This window comes from Sturnira hondurensis, unplaced genomic scaffold (genome assembly GCF_014824575.4).
Source record: "Sturnira hondurensis isolate 20B ecotype Veracruz unplaced genomic scaffold, ASM1482457v3 Scaffold0010448, whole genome shotgun sequence".
In the NCBI taxonomy this organism is placed as follows: domain Eukaryota; kingdom Metazoa; phylum Chordata; class Mammalia; order Chiroptera; family Phyllostomidae; genus Sturnira; species Sturnira hondurensis.
The window spans coordinates 292355-313007 of NW_028083079.1; the positions used below are offsets into that span (position 1 = coordinate 292355).

Consider the following 20653-nt stretch of genomic DNA (forward strand, 5'->3'; position numbering starts at 1 on the left):
GACCTGGCCCGAAACCCAGGCATGTGCTCTGGACCGGGAATCCAACCTGCGACCCTTTGGTTTGCAGGCTGGCACTCCATCCACTGAGTCACACCAGTCAGGGCACTACATGACAGTTCTTAAATGGGAATTGCGTTTGGGGCGAATAGGGTTTTGAGATGACTTTATGCTAGCCAGACAGGTCTACCATAGGTGTATTCTCTGTACACCCTGGGGTGGCAGGGCCTCTCTCTAGGACCTATTCTAGAGTGTGCCTCTTCCCAGCACTGTGTCCTGAGAATTGGAACTCATCTTCTTGAGGTCCTCTACTGTAAGGGCCATCTGCCACATTGAATTTCCTTAGCTGGCTTCCGTGCCCATCTTCCCTCAGTGCTCAGTGAGTCTGGACTCCCCAAGGGCTGTGCCCAGCAGAATTTGGGTTCTTTGCCTTCTCAGCACTTTTTGAAGCTCACTCTCATCCACTCTCATCTATTCCCGCTATATGGGGCCCTGCCTGTTTTTCCTTTGCCTCTGTGCCCCAGGACTCTGGTACATTCCTATAGTCTCTCTGGGTACCCATCACTGCCACCCTTGGCAGACAGAGTTGGTGCCCAACTGCAGCCCCATGAGAACTAGGGGCATGCTTTTCCCAGGGCCCCTGAACACCCTGATGAGGATGACTTCCAGCCTTTTAGCCTGAACATTCCTGGGTACGCTCATAGGCCACAACCTTGGCCTGTGGAGAAAGCGGAGGTGTTGCCAACACTAGAAATTTGGAGGGCTTGAGAGGGGCTTAATTAGCTGGTGCCTAGACCAGCTGATGGCCCCCTCTAGTGACTTATTTTTCTATACGTGGAGACATTTCTTGGAGCCTGCCTTCTCATTGGCTTTTTCTCACCTTCTTGAGCAAAGCTGTGGCACATGGTCCCATGCCTGATGGCTCTCTGAACCTCAGGGTCACACTGGCAGAAGATGCAGTGGTGCCATTAGAAGGCTGTGAGTGTCCTGGAAGATGGGCCAGTGCCCAAGAAACGGTGCTGGAGCTGGGGCAGAATTCTATTCCAAGTTCTGGCTCCGCCTACTCTGGTCACTGTGGGCCCAAGGCAAGTCACCTCCCATCACTGGTCATGACTGTTTGTCTACCAAATGAGGAGGATGGGCAAAATGACTTCAGAGGCCTCATACATTTGATGGAATGGGCGAGTGGGGAGGACACAGAGGACAGGCATGGCTGAAGGAAAGGTCTCATTTTCCATCTTGCCCTCATCTACGAGCCCTAGGATGGACTGGGGCAGGGTGTGTCCTGTGTTGAGGCTGTCTTGCGCTGTGGCCTACACGAGCCTGGGCTTCTGGGTTTGGTTTCTCTGCTGTGACAGGGTGTAGAGCACGCTGGCTGTTTCTGAAGGGACCTGCTTGGCAGCGCCTGGAGGGCAGCTGCATGGACAGAGGCAGACTCGCCTGATTTCTGAGTCGGTCCTCACCCCAGAGCTATCCTCCTCTTTGGTTCCACCCATGGCCTTGCCTATCCCCTGTCTATCCCCTGGGCTGTGAGCTCCCAGAAGCAGGTACCAGGCTGTTCAGGCTGGTGAACCAGCCTGCCTGTTCACCAGGCTGCCCTTCCTCACTCAGGGGTTGGTGCAGGTGCTGACAAATTTTTGCCATGTGGAATTAGTGACCTGATGTGCTGGAAGGTTTCAGAAAAAAAATGTTTTGTGTTATAAACCTAGGTGCCTCTGGATAGCTGAGAGCCAACCAGTGACTGCTCGACCCTGTTTGTTTCCAGCCTCCCTCTCCCACCCCACGCTGGATCAGACCCAGTTTTTATAGGAGGTTTCTCCACGTTAGGGAGTCCCGGAGTGGTGATTGCCCAGTCCTTGAGCTAATAATACCATGGGTTCTCCTGGCGCCTTTCATCCAAGGACCTCCTCACCCTCCAGCGTTATCTGATTCCCACACAGCTCAGAGAGTGCAACAACCCCTGTAATTAGCTCCTTGTCGCAGCCATGGACATTGTGGCTCTGAAAGAAGAGATTAGCTGGTGCTGGAACTAGATAGAACAGGCCTCATGGGCTTCTGCGATCAGTGTCCTGGGTAGGAGAGCAGCAGCGGTGTCTGATCGGCGGAGATATGAACCAGGGTTTGTTGGAGTCTGGATTGGTAGGGCTTGTAGCGTAAATATCCCAAAGAGTGAGGAGCAAGTGGTTGCTGGCCCACAGAGGTTGGTGGGTTGCTCCAGAAGTGGAAGACACGAAGCTCCCCTTGCTTCTGTTCTCCGAACCCTGCCTGGCCTTCTTCCAGCCAGCGTCAAAGCACAAGCCCCAATGACCGCCCTAGTTCCACAGGACATGCCCAGAGATGAACAGCAGAGTGATGAGGGATGTCTCACTGTGCCATGAGGGATGGTGGAAGGATTTTAAACTTTGGTCTAGAGGAGGGATCCCACACTGCAGAACGAGGTCTAGTCAATGAAAGTTACTGAGAGGCCCCTCTTGGCCCAGTAAAGATGGAATACTGAACACGCAGAACTATCTCAAAAGCGAAAGGGCTCCCATTTCAGGATGTGAGCTTCTCATCACTGGAGGTGATCAAGCAGAAGCAGATGATTGCTACACAGGGTTGTCATGGGTGGAGCGGATGCAAGGGTTTTCCAGTTGATGCGTAGGGTTGCTACAGGCTGAGGGGTCCTGCCTGACTTCTTTGCACCCCCCGCCCCCCATGCATATTCATTGGGTGGATTGAGTTCAGCAGGTTCTTGAGGTTCCAGGAAGAGTCTTTTGCACTGAGAGAAGATCTTCAACCTGTCATTGAGGAAGAAGAGTGTGGGCCTCACCTCTGTCCACGCTGGAGGGCCACCAGGGGTCTGTGAGGATGACCTCGTGTTTTATTTTGGGCTACTTTGTAAAGTAATGAGTTTTCCATTCCCAGAGGTGTGTAAGTCTAAGCTAGAGCACCACTGCCAGAGTATTGTGGGAGGGACTTCTGACATGGTGAGGAGGCTATACTAGGTGGCTTCTGAGCTCCCTCCCTACCCAGAGAATGTGTGAATCTTTGAAGGGCTTCATATGCATGGAAGAGCATTCCCGTCACCATGACTCCACTTTTCCCCCAACAAGGAGATGAGAGAGAGTTACTCTCCTGTTGTTATTTCCTTAGGTCAGCTGAAGCTGTCGATTGATGCCCAGGCCCGGATTCTGCTGCTCCACAGTGAGTATGGCTGCATGCCAGGTCCCCCAGGGAAGGGGTGGGCCACTCGGCCTCCTGCCTGGAGGTGGTGTTACCCTGGGCCAAGGCTTCTTTTCTCATCTTTGTACAGTGTCTTGCCATGCGTCCATTGAAAAAATGTGGGCATTCACTTGGCACTCTTTCTGGAGACCCTCCCCTGGTCCCGCCCTTGATGTGATAGAGTCCACACAGGGGGCTTTTCTCCCTGGCCGGCTGGAGCTGCTCCTGGGCACATCCATGTCACCCTCGGCCCCAAGGAGCAGGGCCCCGGAAAAGCTTCCCAGTCCTCCCTCCCTCCTGCTTTCCTGCTGAGCGACCTTCAGCAAGCTCAGCTTTCTCATGTGTCAGTTGGCAGTAATAGCATCCCTGTCTTATCGGCTGTCGCGAGGATTAATACAACACCTGGGGCAGTGCCCACCATGCAAACTTTGTTTTCGTGTTTGTTAAATAGGGTAGGAAACTGTGCATTCCAAAAATAATAATGAGCATTGGCTGTGGGCTAGGGGACGGGGACACCAAAGGGAAGCACCTCTCCCTGTCTAGGCGGTGCTGATAGGATGCCAGGGAAGACTTGCAAGGGGGGTGATGCCCACACTTTGTCCTGAAGAAGGAACAGGACTGAGCCAGGCAGAAGGGAGCAGGAAGGCCAGGCATTCCACGCAGTGGGAGGGCAGGGAGCGGTAAGTACAAAGGGGTCACAGAGAACATGATTCATCTGAAGAACTGTTTAACGTGACTGGGGCAAATGAGATGGGGTAGAGGAGTGAGCCAGGGCCAGGTGATGAAGGTCCTCTATGCCCCCAGAGGACTTTTCACTTTACCCGTCCATTTACCATTTGTTCATCTTTCTATCCAGCACACAAATAAGTTATCAAGCTTCTGTTATGGTCCCCTCTGCCTGGGCTCTTCTGTTTGGCCCAGCAGGCCCCGCCTGTCTCTCCAGCTTCCCTGACTCTTGCTGCTAAAGGCACCATCCACCCCCTGTTCCGTTCAGTGACATGCAACCCTCTTGAATGCATCACGCTTGCCAATGCTTCTGTGCCTTTGCACCCTCTGTTCCTGCTGCCTGGAACAGTCTGCCTTCTTTTTGAACTCCTTTTGAAAAATAACCCTCTCTTTGATTTTGCAAGACCTACGCCTGCCTTCATCATCATTAAGACTCAGGAAGAAGGCTCATTTACCCTCATGTTTTCCCTCCTAGCAATCATGCCCGACCTATCTGCCCGGACTGACTTTGTTGCTTCCTCCTCTGTGTCCTCATCGCAGCCCTGACTGCACTGTGTCACTGTGATCTGCCGGGCATGGGAGTGCATCCCCTGAGAGCCAGGGCTCATCTGGCCTGGATCCTGCCCTCAGGGACCACACCCTCAAGGGGACAGTCACTAGGATACCAGGCAGCCTGGACCAGCAGGCGCCTGGGGTGGGGTCTTGGCCTTGGGGGGTCCAAGGTGAAGTTCCCAAGGACCGGCAGAGCGGGGTTCTTTGCCCGCCAGAGCCTGACTCCAGCTGTGCAAACAGTTTTTGCAAAATGCGTGTTGGCCTCCACCACTTCATTTGTCCTGCACAGTTTGCTTTGGCTTCTCCCCAGTCTCAGGCCTTCATCCCGACCAGCCTGCCCCCGGCCCCCTTCCTCTTTGGCTTCCCAGGCCTCATGCCTCAGACTACAGGACTTTCATCTGAGCCAACCCCCAGGGCTTAATCAAAACCTAACACAGAGGAAAATGGAAAAGAGGCTCAGCTTCTGTCAGGTCTGCCGATTTCTGCAGGACTCAGGCAAAGGGGCCGTGCTTGCTTTCGTGACCAGGCCTGGACCCCTCACCGATTCCATGCCTGTCTTTGTTATTCTTTTCTTTCACAAACATTTGTTGAGTAGTTACCGATTTGCCAGGCATTCTATTGACCACTTTGGACACACGGTGTCATTTAATCAGCACAACTCCGCTGTGAAGCAGATATTATTATCACAAACCCATTTAAAAATGGCAAGTTCATTCTTAGAGAGGAGAAACTTCTTGTTCTGGCTCATGTGGCCAGTACGTGGTCCAGCTGGGATCCATGCTCTGGTCCGTCTACCTCGGGAGCCATGTTTTACGTGGTGTGCTATACTGGCTGTCAGCCACAGCACGCACCACTGTGCGGGGCGAGCTCTCCAGCCCAGCCCCTCTGTTCCTGGCAGGCGGTCTGTGGTGGTGGAACCGCTGGCCTGTGGAGCCAAGAGGCACAGATCTGTCATCCCACTGCTTTGTGACTTTGAACAAGTTTCTTACTGTCTTTGGGCCCCCCTCACAGCCTTCTCTTCCACATAAGTGAGGGGTTGGACCAATGAATTCCATGTTCCCTTTCAGCTATAAGAATTGGGACTGAGTGTGCCTCTAATGCCTCAGTGAGGGCGCTGCCTGAGTGTGAGAGATGGCAGGAGGGACTAGACCGGAGAGGGATTAGTATCCAATGGTGATCATGCAGATTAAGGACCCGGTAACAATATTTCCCACCCACTGACTCCGATATTTTAATTCCCTGTTTAGTCATGGAAGGCAAAGGCCTGATGAGCAAAAAGCCTGGCACCTGTGATCCCTATGTGAAGGTATGTAATGGAGGTGGGGTGTGGGTATGGGTGGGGTGGGGGTGGTGAGAGACCCTTACTGGACTGAGTCCCAAGGTCACAGTACCTCTGGGGACCTGGGGCCATTTGAGGTAACCACATCATTTGGTCAGTAGGCCTTTATTTTGCCCAGGGGCGAGGCCCTGAGCCAGAATAGGCCCCTTCCCTTAGCCTGGCTTGGTCCCTAGGGCTCCCCACAAGAGTGGGAATCTTCTGGATGATCTCAGTCCTCCACATAGGTTAGCATGTGGATGGTAGAAATCCACAGATAACCCCAGGCCCTCTCATGAAAAGCAACACCTTCACCCCTCTCCTCCCCCAGACCAGAGGCAGCATGGCCAGGTTTGAGTGAAGGAGTGGAGGGAGTGTTTCTGACGGCTGGTGGCTCCATCTGAGTGGGGCCCTTGCAGTGGAGACAGAGGCCCCATGGGGTGGGGCAGCTACTCCTAGCCAGAGCCAAAGGCCAGACGCCTCCCACAGTATGGCAGCCTTGATGCCAGGGGCAGGGATTGATGTACTTCTCTGCACTGTTCCAGAAGCCCCCAGGCTGGTCGGAGGTCCCTGTGGACAAGGACTTGGTCTGGTGCAGGGTGGGAGCCTGAGGCAGGGGATGAACGCACTAGGGCGAGAGCATGGGATGGGGGCCTTGGCAGAGTTACCTGGAGCCTCCTGTGGAGGGAGCACTCACAGTTGCTGGGAACTCAGAAGAAAGGAGGCCTGTGCTTTGCAGGCAGTCCCTCTGCTTGGAGGAGGAGCAGAGATGGTCCAGTTGTGCCCCATCTCTGGCTGGGCCCGTGGCTGCCGTTCTGGTCCCACCCACTGCCAGGCCCTGTGCTGGTGTCTGATTCTGTTGCCCGTGGCCCAGGCTCCTCATTCTTTCCCAGCATCTGACTGAGGACTCCGCCCGAGCCTTGCCCTCTGCAGAGGCTGGGGGAGCCTTAGACTGGAGACGTGCAGAGTCAGCCTCCGGGCGTAGGTGGTTCCGTAGCCACAGGTAATCACCTAATGCTTACCTTTCTCCAACTCAAGATCTCTTTGATCCCCGAAGACCACCAAGGACGCCATCAGAAGACTCAGACCGTCCCAGGCTGCAAGGACCCAGTCTTCCACGAGCACTTTTTCTTGTAAGAGTTTGGCAGCCGGGCCCTCGCCAGGAGGAGGAAGGGAGTGTTTATCTGGAAAAGCTCTGTTTGCCAAATCTAGAACTAGATCTCGGCAGAAAAACAGTGGCTTCTAAAGGATGTCTTTGTTTTCTCATTCACCGTGTCCTTGCATCCCTGGCACCTGGCCCGACCGTGAGGTCCACAGTGATAAGGTCTCACTTGGCTGGTTCTCATACCTACAATGCCCAGCCTGAGGCTGGCAGCCCCTGAACGGCAGGCGGTTTCCCACTGTGCCTCGGGCCGAGCTTTCTTCTTTAGCAGAAGGAATTTTCCAAGTTAGGGAATTTTGCCTCCCTCCTCCATTTGAAACTTGCCAACCTCTCTGAGCCCTGGCTTCCTTATTTGTAAAACGGGGTTCATAATAGTTCCAACCTGAGAGAGCTGAGGTGTAAGTGAGACAGTGATACCGAGTGCATTGTTGTTGTCTTGTTATTATTGTTACTACTATTTCTTTCCTCCACCCCTGAACTCTGGGGCCAATGGGAAGGTAATGGACATTTAAAATTTTCCTATTAGTGCAAATTAATAACATTTTATTGTTCTTCAAACCCCACAGGGTAATTTAGCTTACAGTAGAAAAGTAGAAATTATTATAGATAAGCCAAAAGGAGAAAAGAGAAAATTCCCCTAGCCCTGCTACTCACTGATATGTCTTGGTTTATTTCTTTTTGGATCTTTGAATTTGTCTGGGTGTGTACGTCTGTGTGTGTGTGTTTATACAAATGGAATTGTTCTGTAATACTGTGTGGTGACCTCCCTTTTGTCCTTAACAACACAATATAAACTCTCCTATGCATGTTAATGCTCACCTCCCACCCTATCTGGGCTTCAGCCTCTTTAACCAGCTCCTTGTGGTTGGGTGTGTAGGTTATGTCCAGATTTTGCAGTTGTGTCCGACTCCATGAGTCTGGCCTGGGGCTCAGCCCTGTGCACACTCTGACCGTCTGGTCTGCTTTTACAGTCCTGTCCAAGAGGAAGATGAACAGAAGCGCCTCCTGGTCACTGTGTGGAACCGGGCAGGTGACTCCAGGTGAGGGGAACTCCTGGGCTGGAGGACAGATCCTGCTCTGGGCCTGGGGGGGCAGCCAGGTGGTCAGGGGCCAGCAGGAGCTCAGTCAGTGGGTGAGTGAGGAGCAGTGAGTGGCAAAGCTATCATGTTATCAAAGAGCATTGGCTGTGCTCTTGGAATCAGCAAAACACTGTGTTGGCCACCAGGGATGCCAGCTAGCCTGCATTCTGCCCTCAAGGGACCTGCTTTCTGGAAGGGACACCAGGCACTGGGTGGAGACAAATTGCAATAATATCACCACAGGCTCAGTCCGCAGGAGTAGAAGCTCCATGAAAAATGGGCCCATTTCTCTCTTAGTCACCACTGTACCAGTGCCTGGCACATAGAAGTGTAGTGAATATTGGTTCAATGAATAAAAGAATAAAATGAGTAATAGAACAGTAAATGTGGGAAGAGAGAGATTCATTGTGGGCTGAGGTGATTAAGGAAGACTTCATGCAGAAAGGGGGAGTTTGAACTTGGTACCGAGGTCCCGAATGAGACAGGGAGCGAAGGTTGGAAAGGGCAGTCCAGGTGGGGCAAAGCGTGAGCACAGGCCAGGAGGCAGGATGATGCCTGGTGGGCTCGGGCTGCCGCGAGGAGGCCAGTGTACGAGGTGCAGAAGTCGTGTGTAGGGGACTCCGAAAGGCTGATCTCGCAGGCAGCTCAGGACACGGGGGGCCAGCTGGGGTCACTAATGATAGCGTTCAGTGTGGCGCAGGGAAGGCCTTCTGGGCAGGTGGGGGTGAGGAGTGGCTGCGAGGAAAGGGCTGAGAGCACGTGCCTGATGGCCGTGGCCGACCGTGAGCAGCAGGAGCTCGTCACCTGGTGCTTCCTGAGGAACCTGGGAGGCTCTATGGCCAGTAACATTTGTCAACAATCAGAGAACCAAATGGCGAGCAAGCATGGGCCTAGGTGAGTGGACATCGGCTGAACTCGCCTGCTTAGACCCAGAAGATATTTTTAGGTTGAATGCTTTTTAGTATGCTAAATTTTTTAGCTAGTATGCTTTTGAAAGTTGAGCCTTATTTAACTTCCATAATGAAAGATTTGTTTTTTAATAGGGTATCTACTTTTTATCATGGAATGGTGTTTATGGTACTGTAGGCCTCATTCATTGAGGTGTCATTTCCTGGGTACCAGTGTGCAACATTGCAGTAGGTACTAGGGACTCATGGGGCCAGTCAGAGACCTCCATCCCGCTCTCCAGAGGGTCACTGATAGAGACTTGGGAGTGTGGGCCAGGAGGGCGACATCACCTTGCCCAAGGTCATACAGCCACTGAACCGTAGAGTCAGGACAGGAACCCAGGCACTTAGACCCAAAGGCCTCACTCTCAACCCTGTATGTCTCCTGATGCTCAAGTCCAAGGACAGGAGAAAGAATCAAGGGGAGGGGGCAGGACAGGACAGTGAGTGGAGGGATCTGCAAGCTCACTGGTGAGTCAAGTACAAAGCAGGACCCAGCTAGCGACCAGATGAAGAAGTTGGCCCAATCCCAATCTCATGACGATGATGACGATGATGCTGGTTTTCTCCTACGGGCCAGTGCTTCTCGATTCTGGATATGCATCCAGATTGCCTGGGATGCTTGTGAATAACACAGATTCTCAGGTGCCATAACTGAACCTTCATGGGCAGGGCCTAGGAATCTGCATGTATACAAGTTCTCAGGGTGGGCCTCATGCAGCCAGCTTGGTGTTTGGGAATCTGGCAATGGGGATATCCTGAAGGGTGTTGGGCAAGGGAGTGACGAATGTGTCATTCTGGCAGGTCTTGAGAAGGTTGGGGAGGAGCTGGTTGATTCTTAGGGAGATCTGTAAGAGATGATTTAGGGATAGAGAGGAGGGAAGGGACCCAAGACACAGGAGGTAAAGCAATAGTCCTTAGTGGTGTTTTGAGTGTGAGAACAGTGGGAGAAGTCAAGGAAGACTCCTGGGCATCGGACGGTGTCCCCAGCAAAGCCAGAATGTCCTGCAGGAGAAGGGAACCAGCATTGGACAGGGTGAGATGGAGGTGCCTGGAGAGCAGCAGGGGCAGAGCCCTGAGGGGGCCGCCTTTGCTGCCTGGAGCCCAGGAGACAGAGGTCTGTGCCCATGGAGGGGGTGAGAGAGCTGTGACCACCAATGCGGTGGGTAAGATTCTGAGCAGGTGAGGTTGCCCAGGAGGAAAGTGAGGGCCAAGGACCAAGGGAAAGGGTCTTGAAGGGAAAGCCCTGACGGAGCCAAGGGAGAGAGTTAGAGAAACATCTGGCCCGCCCCCTGGGTGGAGGCAAGGAGTGGAGCAGGTGCTGGAGGCAGACACCAAACTGGGAGCTGTGGCTCCCCCCACTGTGACCCCCCAACCCTCCCCCCTCCGGTTCTGGGAGACCAGAGCAAGCCCAGAAAGCGGCTGGAAAAGGCAGCGACGCAGTTCATAGTTTTTGGAAAAGACAGTGCAGCCCTGAGTGAGTCAGCACCCTGCAGCAGCGTGACAGAGGCAGTGAGTGTCTCCACTTGTTGCCTATTTTGGGAAAGTGAGATTCCTTATTAACAAAACATAGGCAAACTTGTGGTCACAGTCCCAACCCAAAGCTCGAGGGACAGAGCAGGCTCAGGCAGGCCTGCTTGCAGAACCGAGGGCCCGGCCAACCGAAGCTGCCAGCAGCACAGGATGGCGGCCAGCGGGAGGCGCCACGCTGATCCATCATCTGACCCAGGAGTCTCTGAGCTGGAGGAGGTGGACGAGCGAATGCAGGAAACTCCTGCCCTGCTCCCTGCTCTCAAATCGAATTGTGCTTCTTTGAAGGATGGACATTTAATTTATCAACATGAAAGACAATTACTGGAGGAAGGAAACAAACATTTATTGAACTCTTCTCTGTGCCAAGCACTTTACATGCTTTACCTCATTTAGGCCTCATAACATCCTTGAGAGGTAGGGATTATTATTGTCCCTTCCTCAGGGAAGAGGAAAGTGAAGGCTCAGGAACTTGCCTGAGGATATATAACAGCTGATATTTATTAAGCATCTTATAATGTCCACAATCATGGACATTAAACATATTCCACGCATTATCTAATTTAGTCCTCATAATACCGTACAAGGCAGGTATTATTGTTGCTCTTACAGGTGTGGAAACAGAGGCATGGGGAGGTTAAGTAGTTAGCCCAAGATAGCACAGCGAGAGTGGGGAGCAAACAAGGTGCGAATCCAGGTGTTTTGGCGCCGAACTCACGTGCTGGTCGCCACGCTGCAGTACATGTGACCGCCTCACACCGGTGAAAAATGGCTCCCAAACCATACTTTTCCTGTGTCAGAACATGCGCTCCCCAGGCCTCGGACTACTCCCCATGGCATGGATAATGTGGTTTTCTGTGCCATCCAGCTGGACATGCGACAGGTACATTTTGCAGCTGATAGGCGATCAGAGGGAAGCATCTGCTTCACGCATTCTCACAATCCTCCCAGTGATGGCTGTAACCTGTATTAGGGGAACGAGATGACCTGCAAAGAAGCTCTGGGGAGGGGCCGGCTGCTCCAGCACCTCACGGTGGTCACGCAGGGGCCGAGGAGAGCTGGGCTCAGAGTGGACTTCGGCCTTGCTCAGACTCGCTGTGAGCCCACTGCACGTCCCTCTGTCTGGGCCTCGGTTTCCTCATCTGTAAAATGTACCCATCTCTAAGGTGACTTTCAGCTTTCAGGTTGTATGAGTTTTTAAGAAATTATAGACACTTTCAAACATGTGGGAGGGTAGAAAACATCATATAATAAACCCTCATCTTCATAGCTCGGCTTCATCAATTATCAATTATCAATATATGGCCAGTGCTGTTGCGTCTATGTCCCCACCCACCTTCCCCTCTTCCAGTGGATAACTTTAAAGCAAATCCCAGATATCCTATCATCTCATCTCTATATATCTATAAAAGATGGCTTTAAAAAACCACAATGACATTATCATGTTTAAAAATTAACAGTAATTCTCTAATGTCAATGACTGAGGAACTGAGCTGTTTCAAAGTTGTGTTTGATGATGCGGCAAAGCCAAACCGAAGCGTATGGCCGTAGGGTTCTCGGAACCCATGGCCAGAAAACAAGCTGAGGATTTTAGTGTTAGGCACCAAGTCAAACAACTGCAACACACATCCGCTTGAAGGACCTAATCTTTTATGTTAGTCGTACCACACTGACGGAGCGTTGGCTGCGCCCGGCTCCCGGGTCCTCCACGTGTGCACTGTCCTTGAACCTCCTCTCCTGAACAGGACCTCCCTTGGTGCCAGGCACTGGGTTAGTGCTGAGTATGATGCCAGTGCCGCAACCGTGGAAAGCTTGCAACCGGAGACGGTGACTGAGCCTAAGGAAAGAAAAAAGAAGGGAAAAATGTGTTCAATTTAACCCATCAAATTAAAAATAAGTTGAGATTAAGTGGAGCAACCCTGCAGCAGTAACAATTTAAGGTCTCTGAGAGAGAGAATTAAAGTATGTCCCCTCAGAAGAATGCCTTCTGTTTCGCAGTGTGTCTCCTACCTTATTCTTGAAAGTAAACCGAGCCACGTACTGTTCCCCATGAGTGTTTCATGAAGCCTCACCTCTGAGCCTTTGTATGGACTGTTCCCGCTGCCTGAAATGCGCTTCCTCTCATTCTCTCTGGAGCAACTCTTTAGGTCTTCTTCGAGCATCCCAGCTCTAAACCTCCGCTTGCCTTCTCGAGGTTTCATCATTTGTTGCCTGTACTGCTCATCTGTCAATCTCGCCCGGTCTAGTGACATCCCCTGTATTGCTATTTAAGTTCCTGCATGTTTGTCTTGTTTCCTTAATGCTGCGGCTCCTTGCCCAGTGCCTGCCAACCGTGGGCATGATGGATTCACCCATTTGTCAAGCCTTCACTGAATGCACCGAACCCGGAGCTCAGGGTTTGGCCTTCAGAAGTAATCACAGCTTGGTCCCTGAGTCTCTGTGTCTAGCAAAACTTCAGGCAGCCTCTAGACTGAGTGCTAGTTCCTAATTTTATAAGCTGACCAGAATACTGCTGTACACTCAGGTTGCACATAAAAGAAGTCTTTTTTTTTCCTGCAAAAATTTTTCAAAAGTGGGCTTAAGAAGTGCCCAGTTGAAGAACACTTAGAGAAAGGGTCCTGCTTATGGACATTAATGGTAACAATTTACTCTGCCTGCATTATTATAAAATCACTGGAGGCCCCTTAGCAGGAAGTAAAGCTCGCAGGAGTCTACTCACCATTTAGTGTTCTCTAAGCACTGGGGAATGAAAATTGAACTTACCAAAGAGCAGGGAGAGACGGCCTTTATTGCAGCCTAAATATTGGACCTGGAGACTCAAAGTTACAGCCATACCCAGTGTGGAGAAGAGTGTATAGCAAGGCAGCATGGGCACCTGGATATCAGCTGGCTTGCTCTTGCATGTGTTGACAAACAACATTAAATCAGTGATGAGGACTTTGGCAAAGCCCTGATGAGAGCTCTTCTGGAACGACAGCTCAGATCCCAGTCTGCCCGAGTGGTGGTCCCTGCCGCTGACTCGGCCACTTGCCAGGAGGGAGGAGCATTTGTTTTTGGTAGCGGACTGGGGAGGGAGATATGGAAGGGTTGCTTTACTGGGGTGATCATGTGGTCCTCTTTGGGTGGATTATTAATATGGCCTTGTACGGTGGGAGTGGGGAGCAGGTAGAACCCTGGCTGCAGGAAATGGGGGCAGGGAGAAGAGCAGGGAGAGAAGCAGAGTGGGAGTAGCTGGCAGGACCCAGCCAGGGGCAGAACATGTATTCGGAAGGCAGGCTCACTGGTGTGAAGATTGGGCCCGGCATTATGCATCACCACCCCTCACTTGGCTTGGTAACCCCCAAGAAGCCAGCTTTGTTTTGCTTAGGACTGTTGGGTGGTGAGCTGCCACCCTTTCTAGGGAATCCAAGCAATACGTATTTATGGAGGCCTTCTAGACCACGGGTCCTTGACTGGGGCAGGCACCAGCAGGTGCTTTTCCAGACTTGCGTGCCTGGAGTCAGCTAGGTCTGGGGCTCTGCAAGCAGGCTCTGGGGCATAGAACTCACACAGGCTCTTCAGGGGGTTCTGTGGTGCACCCCTGGCTACAGCCGCTAGCCTCGCACAGCCCCCTCACACCACAGATTCTGAAAAGGCCCATCTCCAGGGAGTTCACTGCCCATCCAGGAGCTCATTCCAGCTTTGGCTATGCTATTGTGCCATCCACAGAACAGCTAGATGTATGTGCGTCTTTCAGACATTGGAGTCAGCCATCGGGGTATGCTCCAGTCTAAATACCCATGTTGTTTTTTGATTAATACTAAACCAGCCTCAGAAGTGGTCTGCATTGAGGATATGCTAGGAGAGAGGAGAATAGGAAAATTAAAAAGCAACTCTAGTGTTAGGATAGAGAACGATGGTAGAATAGTACTTTCCAATACATTTATACTACTTTTTTCTGATTATGAAAGTACTGTTTGTCCCTGTGAGAACTTGAAAATACTGTTCGTCCCTGTGAGAATTTGAAAACCCAAAGAAAACAAACCCCCCTCAACCCCACCTACCAGATACAGCCATTGTGAATATTTTTGCGGGCGTCTTTCTCATAAACTGCAGACTTGTAAATTTCCTTTTCTCTCATAGTAGCAAGCTCATTTTCTGCATTTCATTGGTACTAATCTATGCCATCACTATTAAAAGCTGCCAAGTATAGCAGTCAGTCCCTGCTGTTGGGGCTCAGTGATGGACAGTCTTTAAGAGACTTTGAGTTACTCTTAGCCAAGAACGACCTGACTGAGCTCAGCTGTCACCATGGTGACCTCCCGTGAGGCCTGATCCAGTTTCATGCCTACTTGTCCAGCTGGCCACCAGGTCAGGTTGGTCTTGGTGACTTTTTGTTGGTTTGGATCTTGATCCAAAACTGTCCAAGGACTGCCTGGGTCCTGCCCGGACCCAAGGCAGAGCCTCCTGTGCTGATGGAACCACATGAGGTCCCTTAACGTTTGTCTTCTGTTAAACAGCGTCAGCTGAAATTCCCCGTGGGGACCAGCTCTTCAGATCTACTAGCAGCAGAATAGTTAGCACCTGTGAGGTAGCTCTGAGCTTCTGTGGTTGATGTAAGGAGTGCTGTTCCATGACTTAGGACACCTGGGTTTCCCATGGGACACTGCTACTAATTAGCCCAGTGACCTTGGGAAGGGGGCCAACTCTGAGCTTCGGTTTTTTTCATCTGTGAAATGGAGAAATAACTCTTCTCCAGCCTGGTGTTGTTGGAAAGATCAAATGAGATGATGTAAACTGCAGAGCATTTGGCAAACCCATGTTACCTTTGATCATCGACTTCCCAATGCAGCCCAGTGAAAAGGCGCTGACTCAATCCTCTGCTGTTCCCCCAGACAGAGTGGACTGATCGGCTGTATGAGCTTTGGGGTGAAGTCTCTCCTGACTCCGGAGAAGGTGAGTCCCAGCGAAGCTTCTAGCAGGGTCCTCCCACCTGGGCCAGCACTGGGTTTTCCGGAAACCCTTGGACGGGCTTCTATTTGTGAGATGGTGCCCCACTGAGACGGGTGGCCTGAAGGACAGTCCTGTGGCCTGAAGGACAATACTGTATTTGTCCTCTATGTGACCAGGGGTTTGGGTCCCTTCTTACTTCACTTTCATTAGAGAGCAGTTGTTAGGAGGCTCTTGGTCTGGTGTCCACCACTGAGGACACTGGCAACTCCCTTGGAGGTCAGAGCACTCCCGGGGCCTCCCTGGAGGAGGAGTGCCAAGTGCTTCTTTTGGCCTGCTCCAGGAGTCATCTCATTTTTTAGGTTTTATTTATTTATTTTTAGAGAGAGGGGAAGGAAGAGAGAAAGAGAGGGAGAGAAACATCAATGTGTGGTTGCCTCTCACACGCCCTCAACTGGGGATCTGGCCCTCAACCCAGGCATGGGAATCGAACCAGCAACCCTTTGGTTTGCAGGCTGGTGCTGAGTTCCAGGGGTCATCTTGCTGTCATCTACCAGGTCCTATGTTCTGGGGCCTAGCAGGTGCCCAGGAGTGGAGTGAGCATCCTCTATGAAGCTTTCCTTCTGGCTGGGGGAGGGGATGCTCTGGGGTCTAGCGACACCTCCCCTGGTAGCCAGTCCTTTAGCCATCTCTACTCTGCCATGCACCCCTAACCTGGAGGCTTTTGAGCGGGGGAGGGACGTGCTCCTTTTGCACATGCCTGGAAATGTCCTGGTGGCCCGCCACATGGAGTTGCCAGGTGTCACCAAGCTTTCTGTTCTGGAAGTGAAGTCTAGGGTTGGTGACTGAGGACCCTTTATCCTATACATGGGTCTCAAATGTCTTCACTGCAACCTGGACTTCATTCGCTGTTGAGAGGAGATGCTCCACCGTAGTGACTTCTCAGGAGCCTCAGGATGCCTTCTTTCTGCCGTCTCCATCACTCCCTCCGTCCCTCCCCTCTGTTCTGTTAACATTTATTGGGCCCCCACTGTAAACCAGGCACAGTGGTAGACACACCAAAGAGCCTGTGTACAACCTAGTATGAGAGGCAGGTGTGCAAGTGCACAGTTCTTCAGGGCCAAGAGGCTGTGGGAATTCCGCAGAAGGGAGGACCAGCTCTGTCCGTCGCACGAGGGCAGGCTTCCTGCGGGTGCAGGCACAGCAGGTCCTTCTGGAGCAGGAGGCTGGAGTGTCCATCTCCGAGGAGATGCTGCTCCTGAGGGAGGCTTGCCAGTAGCTGCTTTTTGAAGGGGATTGGTGGCCACCTGACCTGTGCCCTCTGCCACCCCCGAGTGTGTCACGTCTTTCCCTGTGGCAGGAGATCAGCGGCTGGTACTACCTTCTGGGGGAGGACCTGGGCCGGACCAAGCACCTGAAGGTGGCCAGGCGGCGATTGAGGCCCCTCAGAGGTATGTGCACACCACCTTTAGCTTCTGCCCAGATGTGCCCCCCCCCACGGCTTCCCCCCTTCTTCCCCTCCTGGGTAGGAGCTCCAGTGCCTGTGTTCTGTGGCAGCTGTCACCTCAGCTATGATCAGACCACAGATCCAGGGACTTCTCACGAGTACCTGCTAGAATGCAGGTGGCAGGCAACCTCTTGCTCATGTACCTTTATTTATCTGGTTGGATTTTCTGTGGAGGGGGCTATAGGCCTGAACCCACATGGTTCAGCTCCATCCTTAGCTCATGGAGGGATGGCTTCAGGAGCTTCCTACATGCCGCTTCCCAGGGTCAGTGGTCTCAGAATCCACCTGGCTGCCCTAACCCCGGGGAAACCCACCTCTGTGGAAAGGACACATGTGCCTGGCCATGAGTCCTGAGGTTTAAGACTTGGGTTTCACATTTCCCCTGTTCTGTCCTTCTCATACACAGTCCTGGCTCCTGAGCCCCTGCCTGACCCCGGCTTGGGTAGCCCCACATCCTGGAGGCCAGGAGTGACCTGCGCAGCCACATGGGCCTGGACCCTGGCCTGGTCCCCTGGGTGGTCTGTGGAACCAACCCTTATATATCAGCAGAAACTTTCTGGTGCTGTTCTGTTGCCTTCTAGACCCGCTGCTGAGAATGCCAGGAGGAGGGGACCCTGAAAACGGGGAGAAACTTAAGGTAGGTGGTGACGAGCTTGGGCAGGACTCATGGGACGTGAGCACAGCTCCGGGCTCTCACCCGCTCCTAGTCAGTCCCTAAACACGGCAGCATTTGGTGTCTGAGGCTCAGGTTCACCTGGGGCTTGGAAACAACTCGGCAAGCTGTGCATGTTAAGGGATTATTTCTTGAGCTTTTCTCTGGTTACCTATGTTCAGGGCAGGCGCAGGGAGCCAGGCCCTGGCCCCAGAAGTGGAGGAGTCTGGGGCTTCTTGACTTCCCGTCTCTCGGAGCTGAGTCCTTCTTTTCCACGGGTCCCCTCAGACCCTTGGCTTTCTCCGGCACCGGGGCTGGATTGTCCCCTCTGGTTGGGCCCGCTCAGCATTAGGGAGCAGCCGAGAGTCTCAACCCGAGACCGATGGTTCTTGCTCCATCAGGACTTGGATCTAGGGAGGAATCTTCACGTGGGGGTTGGCGAATTACCCCAAATTCCTTCTCTTTGCAGAACACGGCAGCTGGTCCATAGTGCTCTCCAGCAGCTACAGCAGGGAGAAGCAAACTCCCAGGACTGAGTAGCCCCCCTGTGCCAGGGGCTGTGGTTATTGAATTTAATCTTCACTGCCCCCTTTGAGTGGTTGTTGCTTCCTGGCTCACCGATGAGGGGGATGTGTGAGGTTCAGCGATGTTAGGTCTCCACACAGCCAGCATACACTAAAGGCAGGATGTGGAACAAGATCTCAAACTTTTTAAAAAATGCTCATCCAAGGATATGTTTATTGATTTTAGAAAGAGGAAGGGAGAAAGAAACATTGGTGGGAGAGAGAAACATCAGTTGGTTGCCTTCCATATGCACCCCGACTAGTAATCGAACCTGCAACGTAGGTATGCGCCCTGACTGGGCATTGCATCTGCAGCCTTTTGGTGTCAGGGTGTCAGGACAGTGCTCCAACTAAGCCACCCAGCCAGGGCAAGGTCTGGCCCCCTGTTAAATGCACGGTGTTGTACATCTCCTGCATGTGGCTTAGTTGGGAAGATAAGACAGAGGTGTTTTATGCATTAGTATTTTATATATACTCATATTATAATCTATAAAACACTTTCCCTTTCATTTACTCAGCTCATTCACTGGTTCATTGATTCAGTATTTACTAAACATCTATATGGGCCAAGCCTGTGCTGGATGCCAGGATATAGCCATGTATGAGTCAAGTTCCTGCCCTCTAGAATGTTCCTGCATACAGTCTAGAGTGACGCTGTCTGACATGGTAGCCACAGGTCACCTGTGGCTATTGAACACTTGAAGTGTGTCTAGTATGAGCAAGGTCCTGATGTTTATTTTATTTTAATTAACTGAAGTTTACCTTGCATGTGTTGTCTGGTTGCTACAGTACTAGATAGCACAGTATTAGAATCACTTGAAAGTTACTGTTTTCTGTGGCTTCACTAGGAATTTAAAACTGTCTTCTAGCCTCAGGGGAGGAGGCTCAATGGCCTTCCTCCCTCTGTACTTGCTGAGCACAAAGGACAGTGAGCAGGAGGCCTCACTGGTGTGAACTGCAGGGACATCAGCCCTGCAGGTTTCCAGGTGGCTTGGGAAAGTCCTGCTTCTGCACATGAGCCCCACGCCCACGGGGCGTTGTTCGGAGGCCCATGTGATGCTCCCGGGCTTGCACACTCAGAGCCGTCTGCAGGACTCAGCCCAGTGGGCGTGATGGCTGGGGGCTTTGTCAGCGTGAGGGCAGAGCCCTCAGAAATCATCTGTTTAACTCGCTCATCATGCCAATGGGGAGGTGGAGGCCCAGAAACTGGGTGGCCTACCCACTGTCCCCACAAGGCTGGGCTGGATGAGGGGACACTGGGGCATCAAGGATGTGGGTATGAAGGTGGGTGGGTGTTTCCCACAGGCCCTCAGGTGGGTGTCAGGGGGCTGGGCTCACCAGGTACTGCTCTACAAGACAGGGAACAAGAATGGGGTTCCGATCCCAGCTCCATCCCACCTGGGTGCGTGACCTTGACCATGCTAGGCCCCGGCTTCTTCGTGGGTAGAGTGAGGAGGCTGGGTCGCCTGGTGAGGAAACTGACTTTCGAGTAGCTGCTGAGTGGCAGGCAGGTCCTCAGACTCCCAGTGTTTCATGTTCCCTGTTGTGAGGTGGTGTCTGAGGGTGCAACCGTCCAAGGCGTGCTGTGATTCTTGGCTGGGTTGATCCCCGATCTGCTGTGGGGAGCCTGGGACTTGCAGGGGGAGGCACCGTTGTTACAGAGTGGGCCGTGTTTTCTGCCTGGGTTCTCCTCCAGCCAGGGGTGTTTGTGAGAACACTATAATCACAAAGTGGCCCATGGCGGAGAATGCAGCCAGAACAAAGGCGCCCTCTTCCCGCTGGGCCTGGGGAATACTAACTAGTTGACAGGAATTTTAATATAAAACTCTCCCTCTTCCTTGTCATTCTGAGGTTTCAGGAAGCCTTCGGGCTTATCGTGCAGAGGCACACAGCGCAGACAGGGCTTGGGGAGGTGAGAGGTGATTTCCTGCCATTCTTCTGCGGGGCGGGCTTCCCAGGGCGGTCATGCCAGGCTGACGGGGCGCAGTGTGGGCTCCCACTGCTTGGGGGGAGAGCTGGGTTTTCATGGGGCAGCAGCCGAGGCAGGACCTGCAGCCATGAACCGCTTCAATGGGCTCTGCAAGGTGTGCTCGGAGCGCCGCTACCGCCAGGTGGGTGCTTGGCCCTTTGGGAGGCTGCCCGGGGTGTCGTTGCGGGGGGGCTCAGGGTTGGGGGCTTGCCCTAGCAGGACTTCTCTCCCCACAAGGCCTTCCTTGTCCGCTCCTGAGCTTCACAGGTTCATTCTGGTTCAGGGGAAGGACAGAGGCAGGGGCTGGAACCGCTGCCCTGCTCCAGGGTCAGATGAGGCCCCACTGTGCGTGGCCCTCACCACTGGCTGGGTGGTGTCCCTCGTGAGATTATTTATTGATCTTCTGTTATTTTTATTGTGTGGGGGTGTGGGTTAAAAAGCATCCCAAGCCTGAGAATAGAAATGGCTACGTTGCTGAGCAGCAGGGTTTTGCGTTTTTTGCTAACTTTGTATCTTTGCTA

General features: G+C 52.6%; 1 protein-coding gene across 5 annotated transcripts in view; it reads left to right on the forward strand.

The window, feature by feature from the left end:
• RGS3 (regulator of G protein signaling 3) overlaps window positions 1–20653 on the forward strand; it is a 118044-nt gene that overhangs the window by 11005 nt on the left and 86386 nt on the right. For 3 of the 5 annotated variants that reach the window (XM_037059098.1, XM_037059095.1, XM_037059096.1), the window contains exons 2-8: window positions 3133–3183; window positions 5727–5785; window positions 6833–6927; window positions 7928–7996; window positions 15387–15447; window positions 16802–16892; window positions 17530–17585. In XM_037059098.1, coding sequence (XP_036914993.1) covers window positions 3133–3183; window positions 5727–5785; window positions 6833–6927; window positions 7928–7996; window positions 15387–15447; window positions 16802–16892; window positions 17530–17585 — 482 coding nt within the window. Of the gene's footprint in view, window positions 1–3132; window positions 3184–5726; window positions 5786–6832; window positions 6928–7927; window positions 7997–15386; window positions 15448–16801; window positions 16893–17529; window positions 17586–20104; window positions 20275–20653 lie in introns of those variants that run through there. The other 2 variants (XM_037059102.1, XM_037059097.1) reach the window with 2 other exon arrangements.